The sequence below is a fragment of the Mustela lutreola genome, chromosome X (assembly GCF_030435805.1).
Source record: "Mustela lutreola isolate mMusLut2 chromosome X, mMusLut2.pri, whole genome shotgun sequence".
In the NCBI taxonomy this organism is placed as follows: Eukaryota; Metazoa; Chordata; class Mammalia; order Carnivora; family Mustelidae; genus Mustela; species Mustela lutreola.
The window spans coordinates 71,467,148-71,486,036 of record NC_081308.1 but is presented as its reverse complement, the minus strand read 5'-3'; the positions used below and the strand labels follow the sequence as shown (position 1 = coordinate 71,486,036).

Below are 18,889 nucleotides of genomic sequence, written 5' to 3'. Positions count from 1 at the left end.
TTGTAATTGGATCATTCATTTTTTGGGTGTTGAGTTTTATAAGCTCTTTATGTATTTTGGATACTAACCTTTTATTGGGGATGTCATTTGCAAATATCTTCTCCAATTCAGTAGGCTGCCTTTTAGTTTTGGTGATTGTTTCCTTCTCTGTGCAGAAGCTTTTTATTTGTTAGTTTATTTATTTATATAATTTTTTAGAGAAGGGAGAAAGATGGGGGAAGGGGAGAGGGAGAGAAATAATCTTAAAGAGGGCTTAATCTCACAACCCTGAAATCATGACCTGAGCTAAAATCAAGAGTTGGACACTTAAACCATGGAGCCACCCAGGCACCCCAAAGCCTTTTATTTTGATGCAGTCCCAATAGTTTATTTTTGTATTTGTTTCCCTCATCTCAGGATACATATCTAGAAAGAAGTTGCTACAGCCAATGTCAAAGTGGTTACTGCCTATATTCTGTTCTAGGATTTTTATGTTTTAGATCTCATATTCATGTCTTTTATCCACTTTGAAATTCATTTTGTATATGGTGTAAGTAAGTCATCCACTTCCATTCTTTTGCATGTAGCTGTCCAGTTTTCCCAACACCATTTATAGAATATTATTCTTTGCCCATTGCGTATTTTTTCCTGCTTTGCTGAATATTAATTGACCATATAGATGTAGGTTTGTTTCTGGGTTTTCTACTGTGTTCCTTTAATCTGTGTGTCTATTTTTGTGCCAGTGCTATACTGTTTTGGTCACTTTGTAATATAACTTGAAATCCAGAATTGTGATGCCTCCAGCTTTGCTTTTCTTTTTCAACATTGCTTTGGTCATTTGGGATCTTGTATGGTTCCATACAAATTTTAAGATTGTTTGTTCTAGCTCTGTAAAAATGCTTGTGGTATTTTGAAAGGGAATGCATTAAATGTGAGATTGCTTTGGGTAGTGTAGACATTTTAACAATATTTGTTCTTTCAAGCCATGGGCTTGGACTGTATTTCTATTTTTTCATGCCATCTTCAATTTCTTTCACTAATGTTTTATAGTTTTTAGAGTAGAGGTCTTTTACCTCTTTGATTGGGTTTGTTCTTAGGTAACTTATGGGTTTTGGTGCAATTGTAAATGGGGTTGATTCCTAGATTCTCTATCTGCTTCTTCATTATTGGTATAAAGAAATGCAACAGATTTCTGTATGTTGATTTTATATCCTGTGACTTTACTGAATTCATGTATTAGCTATAGCAGTTTTTTAGTGGAATCTTTCATGTTTTCTATATATAGTATCATGTCATCCACAGATAGTGAAAGTTTAAGTCCTTCTTTGTTGATTTATATGTATTTTATTTCTTTTTGTTGTCTGACTGCTAAAGCTAGGGCTTTCAGTAATATGTTAAATAACAACAGTAAGAGTGGATATCCCAGTTGTGTTCCTGACCATAGATGAAAAGCTCTCAGTTTTTCCCATTGAGGATGATGTTAGCTGTGGGTTTTTCATATATGGCCTTCATGATGTTGAGGCATATTTGTTCTAAACCTACTTTGTTGAGGGTTTTTATCATGAATGGATTTTGTACTTTGTCAATTTTTTTGCATCTATTAAAATGATCATATGGTTCTTATACTTTCTTTTATTAATGTAATATATCACATCAATTGGTTTGTGAATTCTGAATCACCCTTGCAACCCAGGAATAAATCCCACTTGGTCATGGTGAACAATTTTTTAAATGTATGATTGGATTCGTTTTACTAGTATTTTATTGAGGATTTTTGCCTTTGTGTTTCTCAGAGATATTGGTCTTCAGTTGTCTTTTTTTTTTAGTGCTGTCTTTATTTTGTTTTGGGTGCCTCATAGAATGAATTTTGAAGTTTCTTTTCCTTTTCTATTTCTCAGAATAATTTGAGAAAAATAGGTATTAATTCTTCTTAACTACCCTACTATCTAGCAATTATACTACTTTATATACTTACCTAAAGTATACAAAAATAGTATTTCAATGGGATATGTACACCCCGGTGTTTATAGTAGCAGTATTTACAAATGTCAAATCATGGAAACAGCCCTAGTCTCCATGTATTGATGAGTGTATAAAGAAGATGTGATATCTAGGGGCACTTGGGTGGCTCAGTCAATTAAGCATCTGCCTTTAACTTAGGTAATCATCTCCAGTGTCCTGGGGTTGAGTACCACATCAAGGGCCTTGCTCAGAGGGCAGCCTGCTTCTCCCTCTGCCTGCTGTTCCCTCTGCTTGTGCCCTCTCTCTCTTTCTCTGACAAATGAATAAATAAAATCTTTTCTAGGAGCACCTGGCTGGTCCAGTGGGTTAAGTCTCTGCCTTCAGCACAGGTCATTCATGATCTTAGGGTTCTGGGATCAAGCCCCTCATTGGGCTCTCTGTTCAGCAGGGAGCCGGCTCCCCCATCTCTCTTTGCTTTCCTCTCTGCCTACTTGTGATCTCTCTCTCTCTCTCTCTGTGTCAAATAACTGAATAAAATCTTTTAAAAAATAAATAAAATAGTTTTTAAAAAGACGTGTTATCTATATGTATATGTATGTGTATGTGTATATGCAGACATAATGGAATGTTACTGAGCCATAAAAAAAGAATTAAATCTTGCCTTTTGGTACTATGTGGATGAAGCTAGAGTACTTTGCTAAGTGAAATAAGTCAGAGAAAGACAAATACCATATGATTTCACACATATGTGGAATTCATGAAAACAATGCAAAGGTACAAAAAAAAAAAAAAAAAAAGAGAGAGGCAAACCAAAGACTAGCTCTTAACTATAGAGAACAAGCTGGTGGTTAACAGAATAGAGGTTGGGGGGGTGTTAAGTAGGTGATGGGGATTAAGGAGTGTACTTGTTGTTGTCATGAGCACTAGATGTTGTATGGTTGTGTTAATCAGTACATTATACACCTGAAACTACTATTAAACTGTATATTAACTAACTGGAATTCAAATAAAAACTTTAAAAAGTATAGGCTATTATTTTCACTTTACAAAGGAAATAAAGAAATGTTATATATATATGTTGAAGTTCACAATTCTAGTAAATGATGAAACTAGGATTTGTATCACACAATTAGATTTAGAACCCATGCTCTTAATCTGTACACTATTATTTCCTTCATCTGTACTAGTGGAATGCAAGTTACAGAACAATATATACAATATGATTCCATCATGTGTTGAGTGTATACTATGTACCAGGCAATTTTTTAATACTTCACATACATTAATGTAACCATAATAGCATTTCTGTAAAATATTGTTATTTCCATTTCACCTATGATAAAACAGGCTCAGAGAAGTTAGGTAGGATGCCTTATATTACACAGTTATAAGTAGTATAATCTGGGTTTGAAACCAGGCAGGCTCACTTCAAAGGGTGTTTACTTGTGCATACTTCAGCAGCATATACACTAAAATTGGAACAATACAGAGAAGATTACCATGGCCCCTGTGCAAGGGTGACATGCAAATTCATGAAGTATTCCATATTTTTTAAAAAAGTAGTCTTTTCTTTAATTTTTCCCGGGGGAATTCTACCAAACATTTAAAGAAGAACTAATTCCTATTCTCCTGAAACTGTTCCAAAAAATAGAAATGGAAGGAAAACTTCCAAACTCATTTTATGAGGCCAGCATCACCTTGATCCCAAAACCAGACAAGGATCCCACCAAAAAAGAGAGCTATAGACCGATATCCTTGATGAACACAGATGCGAAAATACTCAACAAAATACTAGCCAATAGGATTCAACAGTACATTAAAAGGATTATTCACCACGACCAAGTGGGATTTATTCCAGGGCTGCAAGGTTGGTTCAACATCCGCAAATCAGTCAATGTGATACAACACATCAATAAAAGAAAGAACAAGAACCATATGATACTCTCAATAGATGCTGAAAAAGCATTTGACAAAGTACAACATCCCTTCCTGATCAAAACTCTTCAAAGTGTAGGGATAGAGGGCGCATACCTCAATATCATCAAAGCCATCTATGAAAAACCCACCGCAAATATCATTCTCAATGGAGAAAAACTGAAAGCTTTTCCGCTAAGGTCAGGAACACGGCAGGGATGTCCATTATCACCACTGCTATTCAACATCGTACTAGAGGTCCTAGCCTCAGCAATCAGACAACAAAAGGAAATTAAAGGCATCCAAATCGGCAAAGAAGAAGTCAAATTATCACTCTTCGCAGATGATATGATACTATATGTGGAAAACCCAAAAGACTCCACTCCAAAACTGCTAGAACTTATACAGGAATTCAGTAAAGTGTCAGGATATAAAATCAATGCACAGAAATCAGTTGCATTTCTCTACACCAACAGCAAGACAGAAGAAAGAGATATTAAGGAGTCAATCCCATTTACAATTGCATCCAAAACCATAAGATACCTAGGAATAAACCTAACCAAAGAGACACAGAATCTATACTCAGAAAACTATAAAGTACTCATGAAAGAAATTGAGGAAGACACAAAGAAATGGAAAAATGTGCCATGCTCCTGGATTGGAAGAATAAATATTGTGAAAATGTCTATGCTACCTAAAGCAATTTACACATTTAATGCAATTCCTATCAAAGTACCATCCATCTTTTTCAAAGAAATGGAACAAATAATGCTAAAATTTATATGGAACCAGAAAAGACCTCGAATAGCCAAAGGGATATTGAAAAAGAAAGCCAACGTTGGTGGCATCACAATTCCGGACTTCAGGCTCTATTACAAAGCTGTCATCATCAAGACAGCATGGTACTGGCACAAAAACAGACACATAGATCAATGGAACAGAATAGAGAGCCCAGAAATAGACCCTCAAATCTATGGTCAACTAATCTTCGACAAAGCAGGAAAGAATGTCCAATGGAAAAAAGACAGCCTTTTCAATAAATGGTGCTGGGAAAATTGGACAGCCACATGCAGAAAAATGAAATTGGACCATTTCCTTACACCACACACAAAAATAGACTCAAAATGGATGAAGGACCTCAATGTACGAAAGAAATCCATCAAAATCCTTGAGGAGAACACGGGCAGCAACCTCTTCGACCTCTGCCGTAGCAACATCTTCCTAGGAACAACGCAAAAGGCAAGGGAAGCAAGGGAAAAAAATGAACTACTGGGATTTCATCAAGATCAAAAGCTTTTGCACAGCAAAGGAAACAGTTAACAAAATCAAAAGACAACTGACAGAATGGGAGAAGATATTTGCAAACGACATATCAGATAAAGGACTAGTGTCCAGAATCTATAAAGAACTTAGCAAACTCAACACCCAAAGAACAAATAATCCAATCAAGAAATGGGCAGAGGACATGAACAGACATTTCTGCAAAGAAGACATCCAGATGGCGAACAGACACATGAAAAAGTGCTCCATATCACTCGGCATCAGGGAAATACAAATCAAAACCACAATGAGATATCACCTCACACCAGTCAGAATGGCTAAAATCAACAAGTCAGGAAATGACAGATGCTGGCGAGGATGCGGAGAAAGGGGAACCCTCCTACACTGTTGGTGGGAATGCAAGCTGGTGCAGCCAGCATGGAAAACAGCATGGAGGTTCCTCAAAATGTTGAAAATAGAACTGCCCTATGACCCAGCAATTGCACTATTGGGTATTTACCCTAAAGATACAAATGTAGTGATCCAAAGGAGCACATGCACCCGAATGTTTATAGCAGCAATGTCCACAATAGCCAAACTATGGAAAGAACCTAGATGTCCATCAACAGATGAATGGATCAAGAAGATGTGGTATATATACACAATGGAATACTATGCAGCCATCAAAAGAAATGAAATCTTGCCATTTGCAACAACATGGATGGAACTAGAGCGTATCATGCTTAGCGAAATAAGTCAAGCAGAGAAAGACAACTATCATATGATCTCCCTGATATGAGGAAGTGGTGATGCAACATGGAGGCTTAAGTGGGTAGAAGAAGAATAAATGAAACAAGATGGGATTGGGAGGGAGACAAACCATAAGTGACTCTTAATCTCACAAAACAAACTGAGGGTTGCCGAGGGGAGGGGGTTTGGGAGAAGGGGTTGGGATTATGGACATTGGGGAGGGTATGTGATTTGGTGAGTGCTGTGAAGTGTGTAAACCTGGTGATTCACAGACCTGTACCCCTGGGGATAAAAATATATGTTTATAAAAAATTAAAAAAGTATAAAAAAAAATAAAAAAAATAAAAGACAGATGGATGAAGAAGATATGGTCCATATATACAATAGAATATTACTCAGCCATCAGAAAGGATGAATACTCAACTTTTGTATCAACATGAATGGGGCTGGAGGAGATTATGCTGAGTGAAGTAAGTCAAGCACGGAGAGTCAATTATCATATGGTTTCACTTATTTGTGGAGCATAAGAAATAACACGGAGGACATAAGGAGAAGGAAAGGAAAAGTGAGTTGGGGGAAATCAGAGGGGGAGATGAACCATGAGAGACTGTGAACTCTAAGAAACAAACTGAGGGTTTTGGAGGGGAGGGGGTAGGGAGTTGGGTGAGCCTGGTGGTGGGTATTAAGGAGGGCACATATTGCATGGAGCACTGGGTGTGGTGCATAAACAATGAATCTTGGAACACTGAAAAAATAAAATTAAATTAAAATAAATAAATAAATAAATAAATAAATAAAAAGTAGTCTTTTTACTTAACTTCCTATTATAAGTGACTTTTTCTCTTGTAACTGACTTAATAGATGTAATTATGTTTGTGAAAAAATGATACAGATCAAACTGTTAATAGCAGTTTCCTCTGGGAGGAGGGTTGCAGAGAGAAGGTGAAGATGTAATTTTATATTTTTATAGAACAAAAAACAGCCTTGAAAAGATTTAGGGTAAAAATTTAACATGAGACCTGAAGGTCCATGTGGGTTTTTTTCCTATTTATTTCTTCAGTTTCTATTCCTCCAACTTTCTCCCAAAGCCCCAATTACTACATTTCTTCATGACTATTCCTTCTACCTAAAATTTCTTCATATAATTTCCTGGCATACTATACATCTTTCAGTTTTCTGATTAGCTCTCACTTCTTCAGGGATAACTGCCTTGACCCATCTAGCCTGGTTTACATTTCTCTACATTGCTTTTACCTCACCTTATCAATTATCACGCTAAGTAACCTGAAGGTAAATGTTTCGTCTTATTCATGCTGATGTGCTTGTTCCCAAACATCATGCAAGCAGTCTGACACTTATCATCAATAATAATGATCATTTTCTGAACTACTGACATACCAGTTCACGTGCCAAATACTGTTACATATTCAACTCATTTATTCCTCACCCTGATACTGTTAGGTAGGCATCACCATACACACTCTAATGGTTGAGAAAATGACATTCAGAAAGAAGTAATTTGTCAAAGATCCACAATTATTCAGTTGTGGAGCCATGGAATCCAAACTTACCTCATACAAAAGCAGGTGCTGAGGATTTTTAATCCTTCACTGTCAATTTCCACTACTCATTTTTGGCAAATCCAAAAAATCCTATAAATATCATTGTTATCTTTAACTACTTGAAAATAAAGGCTAGAATAATGAGCTATGAATGTATTGAAGAGGAAATGGACATTAAAGCACAAGGTCATCTTTTTACATGGGATAGAGGGAGAAAGTGCTCAGAGAGTCAGCCACTATTGCACCCACTATTACATAAACCAAAATGTCAACTCCCAGAAAGAAGGCACTCTGTCCTCGAAAAGGGAGGGGCACCTCGAAAAGGGAAAGGAGGCACTTTCCTGGGCTAAGAAAAAAACGTATCAAAAGTTGCTTTGGTGATCCCTTCCTGTCCAAGTAAGCACTGGTACCATTTACTCTGTCCTTACAAACTTAGGCAATGCAAGTTTTACTTCTGTTTCTTTACTCATCACGATGTATTTTGGTCATTTTGTTCCTCAGGTTTGCAGACGCAAAACCGAATGCTTACCACCATTCCCATGCAGGGAGATGGGAAAAGCAATAAGAACATGGAGTCCATTAGTTCTCCATCTAATCCTCCCCAGCGCCTAGCAGATGAGGAGAGAAAAGACGCCTTAATAGGAGTTTAACACCCCAGAGTTCTTCCCCTCCCCCCAGGACAGCAGTCACCAGGCAGCAACGTTCCTGCGCCACAAGAGCACTAGTTTCACAGCCAATCCCAAGTGTTCAGGCCAATGGCCCTTAGCAACAGCCTTGGAAAAGGGCAGGGCCAGGGTTTGGGGCTTTGCATAGCTCAGCCTGAAACAGTAGTGAAGTGACTGATTTTGAGTTACTTCTCCAAAGTAACCTTGTAGTGGAAATAATGAGCTCCATTAAAATCTATTATACCAGCGTGTCTGGATCCAGGGAGGTGAGTGGAAAGAAAGGGGCGTCAGAGGGCAAAAAACAAGACTAGAGTGAAGACACTCTAGTTGGGGATTTCAGGATTGTTCTAATACAATACCATCCCCTCCTTGCCTTTCACACTTCAGCTCCCTCCTCTCTAGGTTTTCAAGGATGGAAGGTGCAGGAGAGAACAAGGAAGGTGCTTATTGTCCTCACCAAGATTGTGCTCCAAGAACTAGCCCGTCTAGGAGGTTTCTGGGTCCTGAGCTCAGCTAATTTAAGTATTTCCAATACACCTGCAGTTGTTTTAAATGGAAGAGATAAAGAACCCTGTTCTTTAGGATGTTTAGGATGGGAGATGGAAGAAATAAAGGACACTGTTTAGGATAGGAGAGGGAAATGCCATTGAGTGAATGGCCAAAATCCTCAGAGAAGCCTGGGTAACCCCAGGCAAACTGGTAATTTCTAAGAAGAACATATATTTGCATAGATCGGGCATGTCTTTGGCTACAGTTTTGATGAATTATTTTGGCCACGTTGTAGGAAATATTGCACAACAGTGGTTTCCAACATTGTGAGCCACATATGTAATCCTAAATTTTCTAGTAGTGACATAAAATAAATGAGATTAATTTTAATATATTTTATTTAACACAAAATATACAAAATGTTATCATGCAACATATAATCAATATATAAAAAGAGATGTTGCATATATTATTTTCATATTAAGTCCTCAAAATCCAGTATGTATATTGTACTTACAGAGAATTTTATTTTGGACTAGCCACACTTCAGGTGCTCAGTACTCACATGTGGCTGGCTAATGGTTATCACATCAGGCAGCTTAGCTATAGAAGGACCATTATATGGCTAAGAACATCATTCTGCCAAGGTTTTGGAGAAGCACAAAAACTGAAGAATTTGAAATCGATTATGAATGGTTAACATTCATCCCACTACTGTGTGTCAAGACACCATGATAGATGCAAGGAGCAGTGAAATTTGATCTCAGCCTAGAAAGAGTACATTGCTTTTGCAGAAAGCTTTATCAACTTGATTAGGGGTTTCAACCAGATATTAAGAAACAACAATAATAAGAAACACTTTTAAAAAGAAAATTTGGGGCCTTTTGACTATTTTTTAACATTGTGATTTATGTTATCAGATACAGTACTAAAAGTCTGTAAGAGAGAATAATTTGGAATCAATAAGGACCACAATGGATGAAACAGAAGATTCACCCAACTGTCGGTCTGTGTTTCTCAAACTGTAACATAAAAATCATTTGGAAGACTTGTTAAAATATTTCTGGGAATCACTCCCAGATACTGTAGTTTCAGAGTGGTATAAAGCTGATGTTGCCGGTCTAACGAACCACATTTAGACTAGTACTGGTCTACGCAACTGTATTCTTCATGATGTTCCTCTGAAAAAGTTTTGGAAAAACATTATAAAAATGTGACAAATCACATGCACCATGCTTTTGCATTTTAAAAACTAATGAGCCTCAGAAAGTAAAAATGTTGCATAATAGAATTTCAGAAATCTCTCATCGATCAGTTGTAAATCCATGACTGGATTACATTTTCAAGTCATCAAACAAAAAGCTTTCTGCCATGCACTTTTGCAGAAATCATACTTGAATAAGCTGGGGTTTGTACTTGTCAAATTGCCTTCAGATACGTTTTCTCATTCTAGTATCAGAGATTTATGTGGCAAAATTGCCTAAGATTATCATGTGAAATATGTAGAAAACTCAAATTTTAAGATTTATTTTAGTGATTAACAAAAAAATGCAGTTATAAAATATACTTAAAAGATAACCAATTATTACAATTTTACTTTAGCAGTAGTGTTTCAGAGGAAAAGACAATGTGAGGATATTACTACAAATATTACAGTTCATCTGAGAGGATATAGGAAGAACTGATGACTTTCATTCACTTACATTATTTATAAATCTTAATTGTCTGATATACTTTATTTTCTTACTCTGTGGATTTTATCTCTGTACTTAGGCATTGTCTCTGATTATGGTTTAGAACATGTAGTATGTTCTTTCAAAGGTATAAAACTGGTATCATGTCCATTTCCTATACAGAGCTACCATAGATATTAGCATAAATTAATGTAGTAATGAGTTGAAAAGCGTGCTTCAACTGTTAGCAGAATGTCATACCACTTCGTGTACAGTATGAAATCAATATAGCAAATATTTATAGCCCATTAGAGATTTCAAGTTCCTACTGAAAACTTACTATATTTCTTCATATACACATTAAACATATTTACATATTACATATATACTAAATATGTGTGTATGTGTTTATCAAAAGAAAATTACCTAATTTTTGCTCCTCAAAGAAACATCACAGCATTAAAAGCTGTTCCTCTTCCATAGCATAATGAATGGACAAAATAAAACATAAACCATTAGGAGCAGTTAATAACATCATTCTCTCTCTCCCTATTTTTGCCTATGTAGGTGAAGCAGAGACAAGAAGAAGTTACCAGAATTTTAGATATTTACCAAATAAAGTATGAGTTAATAGATATTTCTGTCAGTTTGAAAGTACTTCAAGAAATGAGGATGAAAGTTTCCACCCCTAAGGCACTACCACCTCAGATATTCAATGGCCAAGAATATTGTGGAGTAAGAGTAAATGTCCATTTTTATTTTGTTTTCATTTCATGTCTTAAGGTCATATACATGGGGAAACAATACATTTATGGGTTGTGAGGGCCAGGTTTCTTCATTTATACAATAACTTAATTATGTTCCTGAAGATAAGGCAATGTGTGCTTCATTATGAAAAAAATATATATATCATAAAAGGAAAGAATATCATGCTATTTGTTTTGAGATACACATACTATGAAATCATCTATTGTTCATCATAGTATGAAATGACTGATATCAAGGGGAATTTTCTTTATCTAACTTAGCTGGAAGATTTTGCAAAGGCCCAGACAAGATAATTAACAAACTTACCTAGACACTTGAATTTAATGATTTCATAAGTGGAAATAATAGCACTGATATTACAAGTTAATCTTAATTCCTTTTAGGATTTTGAAATGTTTCACAAGGCAAAGGAGAACAAAGAGATTCTGAAATTCCTCAAGATGGAATGAATGTGCAGTGATGATACAAAAGATGTTTACTGAGATGGATCTGCCTATACTTCCATATACATTGGTTATTTTTAATTATAACAATTGAAGTATTTCATTAAAGTTAATTGATATCTAGATTAACTTGCAATCACTAACACAGGGGCTCTTACAATTTCAATTTTGCATTAAAATCATTTCTCATTGCAGTGAACCTTTTACAAAGCTGTGTAAAAAATTATTAAATTTCTATCAAGATCAAACTTTTTTTTAAGTCACTTAGTAGCTGTCAATTTATAGGCATGAAATAGACTTATAGTGCAATTTTCAATTAGCTTTCAGCTTTATTTTTAAATGTTTCTCAGTACATTTTTAATAAGTTTACATACTGTATTGGGGCTGTTTATAGCTTTTATTTGTTTATTTTTAGAGAAAGAAAGGGGGAGCACCAATGGGCAGAGGCAGAGGGAGAGAGAATCTTAAGCAGACTCCATGCTAAGTGTGGAACCTGACATGGGACTCAATCTCACAACCCTGAGATCATGACCAGAGCTGAAATCAATTGTCAGAAGCTTAACTGAATGAGCCACCCAGGAGCTTGTACTGGAGCTATTTTTAAAAAGAAAAAAAAAAAAGCAGATCATTGGGCCCCATTCCAATTATTCCTAAATGGAAATTGGGGAGAGAATAGGAATTTGTATTTTAACAGACTCCTCAAGTAATTTTTTTTTTTTTTTGTACACTAAAGTCTGGGAACTGATATTAAAGAATAACAACTTTAGGTCACTCTTCTCTGTACCTATACCTTTGACCTAAAATTGTAGTCTTATTCCAAATTTGTTTCTCCATCTGTGGTTTCTATCTTGTTGCATTGCACCTCCATCCACTCAAACTCCAAGACAGAAACCTGAGAGTCATCCATATCACCCACTCCCTCACTCTCATGCAGTCTATTACCAAACCCTATATGAGTTTTAACACCCCAGTTACCCCACAATTCTCTAGCTCTCCAGCTATTTACCTTTGTCCATAGCCTCATTAGTCTTGCCTGTACTATTGCAGGTACTACCTGTACTATCCCTGCTTCTAGTTTTACTATTCTGATATTTGCCCACTGCTACTAAATCAGTGCTTTTCAACATTTACTGAACTTCTTAAGGATCTGAGGAACTTAAAAAACCATCATTTCTGGATTCTTTCTTTCTTTCTTTCTCTCCTTTCTTTTACTATTTCATTTTTTATTTAAAATTTGATTAGTTAATATAGAGTGCAACAATGGTTTCTGGAGTAGAATTCAGTGATTCATCAGTTATGCACAATGCCCAAAGCTCATTACAAAAAATGCCTTCTTTAATAGCCATCACCCATCTTGTCTATTCCCCACCCACCTCCTTCCATCAACCCTGTTTTCTGTCTGTTACTAAAAGTCACTTACGGCTTTTTCCCTTTCTTTTTTTCCCCCTTCAACCATGTGTTCATCTATCTTCTTACTTAAATTCCATGTATAGTGAGATCATGTGGTATTTGTCTTTTTTCACTGATATATTTCACTTAGCATTATAATCTAGCTCCATCCCTGTCTTTGTAAATGGCAAGATACCATTATTATTTATGGATGAATATTATTCCATTGTATGTACCACATCTTCTTTATCCATTCATCAGCTGATGGACATTTGGGATCTTTCTATAATTTGACTATTGTTAATAACAATGCTATAAACATCAGGGTGAATATGTACCCCTTTTAGTATTTTCATATCCTTTGGATAAATACATTGTAGTGCAATTGCTGGATCATAGGGTAGTTCTATTCTATAATTTTTGAGGCTCCTCCACACTATTTTCCAGAGTGGCTGCACCAGTTTACATTTCCACCAACAGTACAAGAGAGTTCCATTTTCATCACATCCTCACCAAAACGTGTTGTTTCTTGTATTGTTCATTATAGCCATTCTGACAGGTGGTAGGTGGTATTTCATCATGGTTTGATTTGTATTTCCTTAATGATGACTGATGCTGAGCATCTTGACATGTGTCTTTATGCCATTTAGATGTCTTAGAGAAGTGTCTATTCATGTATTCTGTCCATTTTTCAACTGAATGGTTTTTTTAAGGTGTTGAATTTGAGAAGTTCTTTGCAGATTTTGGATACTAACCCTTTATCAGGTATGTCATTTGCAAATATCTTGCCCATTATGTAGGCTGCCTTTTAGCTTCACTTATTGTTTCCTTCACTATACAGAACCTTTTATCTTGGTGAAATCCCAGTTGTTAATTTTTGCTTTTGTTCCCCTTGCCTTGGGAGAAAAATTTAGTTAGAAGTTGCTTTGGGCTGATGTGGAAGAGGTTATAACCTATGTTTCCCACTAGTATTCTGACGGTTTCCTGTCTCACAATTAGGTCTTTAATCCATTTTGAATTTATTATTGTTTATGGTGTAAGAAAGAGGCCCAGTTTCATTCTTTTGCACCTTGCTGTCCAAGGTTCCCAACACTATCGAATAGACTCTCTTGTTTTTCTATTGGATATTCATTGCTGTTTTGTCAAAAATTAGTTGACCAGATATCTGTGGGTCCACTTCTGGGTTCTCTATTCAATTCCATTCATCTATGCCACTGTCATACTGTTTTGATAACTTCAGCTTTGTTTTATAGTTTGAAATCTGGAATTGCGATGCCTCCTATTTTTTTATTTTTCAGAATTGCTTTGGCTATACAGGTTATTTTGTGGTTCCATACAAATTTTAAGATTGTTCTAGCCCTATGGAAAATGCTGGTGCTATTTTGATAGGTATTGCATTGAATATGTAGATTAGTTTGGATAGTAGAGACTTTTTTTTATTTTTATTTTTTTTTTAGTACAGACATTTTAATAATGTTTGTTCTTCCAATCCATGAGCATGGAATGCTTTTTCATTTCTTTGTGTCCTTTTCAGTTTCTTTCATAAGTGTTCTATAGTTCTCTGAGTGCAGATCTTTTATCTCTTTGGTTAGGTTTATTTTTAGGTATCTTATGGTTTTTGGTATAATTGCAAATGAATCCAATTTCTTGATATACTTTTCTGCTGCTTTACTATTGGTGTATTGATTGGAGTAACAGATTTCTGTACATTGATTTTTATAACCTACAACTTTGCTAGATTTATGTATTATTTCTAGCAACTTTTTGGTGAAGTCTTTCAGATTTTCTACATAGATAATTATGTCATCTGTGGAGTGAAATTTTGACTTCTTCATTGTCAATTTGGATGACTTTTATTTCTTTTTGTTGTCTGATTTCAGAGGCTAAGGCTTCTGTTAAATAGTAATGGTGAAACTGAATTTCCCTTTCATGTTCATGACCATAGCAGAAATGCTCTCATTTTTTTTCTCCATTGAGGATGATATCAGCTGTGGGTCTTTCATAATGCCTTTATGATGTTGAGGTATGCTCCATCTACCCCAGTCTGGTGAGGGTTTTTATCAAGAAAAGATGCTGGGGGTGCCTTGGTGGCTCAGTCAGTTAAGAATCTGACTATTGATTTTGGCTTAGGTCATAATCTCAGGATAAAAAGATAGAGCCCCACATCAGGTTTCACATTAACCATGGAGCCTGCTTAAGATTCTCTCTCTCCTGGGGTGCCTGGGTGGCTCAGTGGGTTAAATCTGCGCCTTCAGCTCAGGTCATGATCTCAGGGTCCTGGAATTAAGCCCTGCATCAGGCTCTCTGCTAAGTGGGGAGCCTGCTTCCCCTCTCTTACTGCCTGCCTTCTTGAGATCTCACTCTCTCTGTCAAATAAATAAATAAGTTTTTTGGAAAAAAAAAAGGTTTTAAAAGATTCTCTCTCTGCCTTCATCTTTCTATCTAAAAAAGATAAATAAAGTAAGAAAGGAGGCTATATATTGCCAAATGCTTTTCCTGCATCTGTTAACAAGATTATATGTTTTTAATTTTTTTCTTTTATCGATGTAATGTACACATATTTGATTTTTTAATATGAACCATCCCTGCATCCCAGTAAAAAATCCCACTTGGTTGTGGAGAATATTTTTTTTAATGTACCGTTGAATTCAATTTGGCAGTATTTTATTCAGAATTTTTGTATTCCGGGGGGGGGGGGGACAAGATGGCAGGGAATTAGGAGGAGGCGCCTTTTCAACTTGTACACTAAAGTGAGCTGATAACCTACCAAAGAACTCTGATCACCCATGAAATCAGCCTGAGATCAGAATTATATACGTCTGGATCTCTACAGGGGCAGAAGACGCCAGTGGGCAGGTAAAGCGGAGTGGGAACATAGGACTGATATCAGAAGATAAACAAAAGGGGGAGGGAGCCACCAGAGGCAACTGGTTGGAAATACCCCAATCTGAGAGTGCCCTGCGTCTGGGGACCAGCATTAACTTGGAGTCTGGTTGAAAGCACTCAAAAAGAGCAAAGGATGGCGGGGGGGTGGGGGGGGATTGTGGGAATAGTGGCAGCTAGGGACAGGGGCTTAAATCCCTGGACACAGGACAGCCTCACCTAGCGCTGAGTCAGAGAGAGTGCGGCAGAGAAACCAGGTCTTGGTCCCTAAGCCTTCAGCATGCCCAAGAATGCATGGGTTTTGGCTCCTGTGTGGGGATGGGAGCCACACCAGATGGCAGAACACGTGAGCCCTGCTACAGAGCCTGAGATACGTGCGCCCCTCATCCTCCCCTGAGAGAGGTACAAAGGCCCATCCAGCATTCTTTAACCCGCGCCTTTGTTTCAGAGCCTAAGACACAGGCCCCAAACTCTCCCCCGAGAGAGGTGCGCGAAGGCCCAGCCTGGTGCTTTAGGACCTACGCCCCGTTCTCAGAGCCTGAAATGCATGCGCAACCCACAGTCTCCTCTGAAAGAGGTGCGAGCAAGCTGGGCACTCTTAGACCCAGAAAGATCAGGCACTCCCAGCCCGGACAGGCGGGAAAGACTCAGTGTGCAATGGCTGCTTGGAACCTCTCTGGTGGTGGTCTGGAGCTCCCGGACAGCTGCCACTGCCATGGTTTTGGGTACAAACAGAAGATCCCCAGGGACTGTGACTCAGAACCTGCTCTGCCAGTGGCCAACGGGGAATTTATTTGGGCTCTGCAGCCAGATTGAGGCTTCTCTCTGAGAGGGAAGTCAGGGTGCAGTTTTTTTTTCCCCTAAAACTACAAAAACCATCAAGGTGAGAGAAAAAAAAAAAAGTGAACAAACATAAATAGAGCCAGAGAACAAAAGCCTAAAAAAAAAACAGTTTCCTCAGAGCCCACTCCCTTGAAGGGGGTGGGAGGACTTAACTCAGGTAACATCATTGACTGAAAATCCACGTGGCGGGACCCTCCCCCAGAAAACTAACCAAGGGGGGAAAAAAAAAAAGACTGCAAGAGAAAAACCAACACTACTTCATAGGACAACTTTTATTTTTAACTCGTTCCCAATATTCTGGTTCATTTTTTTTATATAGACAATTTTTTAACCTATTTACCATCACAGTGACCTGTCCAGTACATCAAAGTCCATAATAACCTTCTAACCTGAACGTTTTGATATATACACATGTGTTTTCCTTTTGCATTTATTTTTTTTAATTTTAGTTTAGTTGAGTCTAGTTTATTCCGTTTTATATTTATAATATTCATATAGACATACACTTCAAAGTAATCCCCTTTCCCCAATCAATACTACCCCTATAGGTAAACCAATTTTTTTTAAATTTTTTGTTTTTTATAAATATATATTTTTATCCCCAGGGGTACAGGTCTGTGAATCGCCAGGTCCACACACCCCACAGCACTCACCAAAGCACACACACCCAACAGTGTCCATAACACCACCCCCCCTTTTCTCAAGCCCCCTCCCCCCAGCAACCCTCAGTTTGTTTTGTGAGATTAAGAGTCACTTATGGTTTGTCTTCCTCCCAATCCCATCTTGTTTCATTAATTCTTCTCCTACCCACTTAAGCCCCCATGTTGCATCACCACTTCCTCATATCAGGGAGATCATATGATAGTTGTCTTTCTCCGCTTGACTTATTTCACTAAGCAAGATACACTCTAGTTCCATCCATGTTGTCGCAAATGGCAAGATTTCATTTCTTTTGATGGCTGCATAGTATTCCATTGTGTATAAATACCACATCTTCTTTATCCATTCATCTGTTGATGGACATCTAGGTTCTTTCCATAGTTTGGCTATTGTGGATATTGCTGCTATAAGCATTCGGGTGCACGTGCCCCTTTGGATCACTACGTTTGTATCTTTAGGGTAAATACCCAATAGTGCAATTGCTGGGTCATAGGGCAGTTCTATTTTCAACATTTTGAGGAATCTCCATGCTGTTTTACAGAGTGGCTGCACCAGCTTGCATTCCCACCAACAGTGTAGGAGGGTTCCCCTTTCTCTGCATCCTCGCCAGCATCTGTCATTTCCTGACTTGTTGATTTTAGCCATTTTGACTGGTGTGAGGTGATATCTCATTGTGGTTTTGATTTGTATTTCCCTGATGCCGAGTGATATGGAGCACTTTTTCATGTGTCTGTTGGCCATCTGGATATCTTCTTTGCAGAAATGTCTGTTCATGTCCTCTGCCCATTTCTTGATTGGATTATTTGTTCTTTGGGTGTTGAGTTTGCTAAGTTCTTTATAGATTTTGGACACTAGTCCTTTAACTGATAGGTCGTTTGCAAATATCTTCTCCCATTCTGTCAGTTGTCTTTTGATTTTGTTAACTGTTTCCTTTGATGTGCAAAAGCTTTTGATCTTGATGAAATCCCAATAGTTCATTTTTGCCCTTGCTTCCCTTGCCTTTGGCGTTGTTCCTAGGAAGATGTTGCTGCGGCTGAGGTCGAAGAGGTTGCTGCCTGTGTTCTCTTCAAGTATTTTGATGGATTCCTTTCGCACATTGAGGTCCTTCATCCATTTTGAGTCTATTTTTGAGTGTGGTGTAAGGAAATGGTCCAATTTCATTTTTCTGCATGTGGCTGTCCAATTTTCCCAGCACCATTTATTGAAGAGGCTGTCTTTTTTCCATTGGACATTCTTTCCTGCTTTGTCGAAGATTACTTGACCGTAGAGTTGAGGGTCTATTTCTGGGCTCTCTATTCTGTTCCATTGATCTATGTGTCTGTTTTTGTGCCAGTACCATGCTGTCTTGATGATGACAGCTTTGTAATAGAGCTTGAAGTCCAGAATTGTGATGCCAGAACTTTGGTTTCTTTTTCAATATCCCTTTGGCTATTCGAGGTCTTTTCTGGTTCTATATACATTTTGGAATTATTTGTTCCATTTCTTTGAAAAATATGGGTGGTACGTTGATAGGAATTGCATTTAATGTGTAGATTGCTTTAGGTAGCATAGACATTTTCACAATATTTACTCTTCCAATCCAGGAGCATGGAACATTTTTCCATTTCTTTGTGTCTTCCTCAATTCCTTTCATGAGTACTTTATAGTTT

The 18,889-nt window shown here is 37.3% G+C and overlaps 1 protein-coding gene and 1 non-coding gene across 2 annotated transcripts; both read left to right on the top strand.

Annotated features, from left to right (window-relative positions):
- Positions 1-3,390: 3,390 nt before the first annotated feature.
- LOC131822268 (U6 spliceosomal RNA) lies at positions 3,391-3,493 on the top strand. The gene has a single exon (XR_009350150.1). It is a non-coding gene; the product is annotated as a U6 spliceosomal RNA (small nuclear RNA).
- A 4,707-nt stretch (positions 3,494-8,200) lies between these two features.
- On the top strand, positions 8,201-11,647 carry LOC131820770 (SH3 domain-binding glutamic acid-rich-like protein 3). The gene is made up of 3 exons (XM_059156488.1): positions 8,201-8,358; positions 10,822-10,989; positions 11,406-11,647. The coding sequence occupies exons 1-3, from the start codon at positions 8,311-8,313 to the stop codon at positions 11,469-11,471; spliced, it is 282 nt and encodes a 93-aa protein (XP_059012471.1). The 5' UTR covers positions 8,201-8,310; the 3' UTR covers positions 11,472-11,647.
- The last annotated feature ends 7,242 nt before the right edge of the window (positions 11,648-18,889 follow it).

Excerpts from the sequence above, each read along its gene's own strand:
- LOC131820770 (XM_059156488.1), top strand. The coding sequence starts at position 8,311 with ATGAGCTCCATTAAAATCTATTATACCAGCGTGTCTGGATCCAGGGAG. Across the intron at positions 8,359-10,821 it reads GCGTGTCTGGATCCAGGGAG|GTGAAGCAGAGACAAGAAGA; the intron begins GTGAGTGGAAAG and ends TTGCCTATGTAG. Across the intron at positions 10,990-11,405 it reads ATGGCCAAGAATATTGTGGA|GATTTTGAAATGTTTCACAA; the intron begins GTAAGAGTAAAT and ends AATTCCTTTTAG.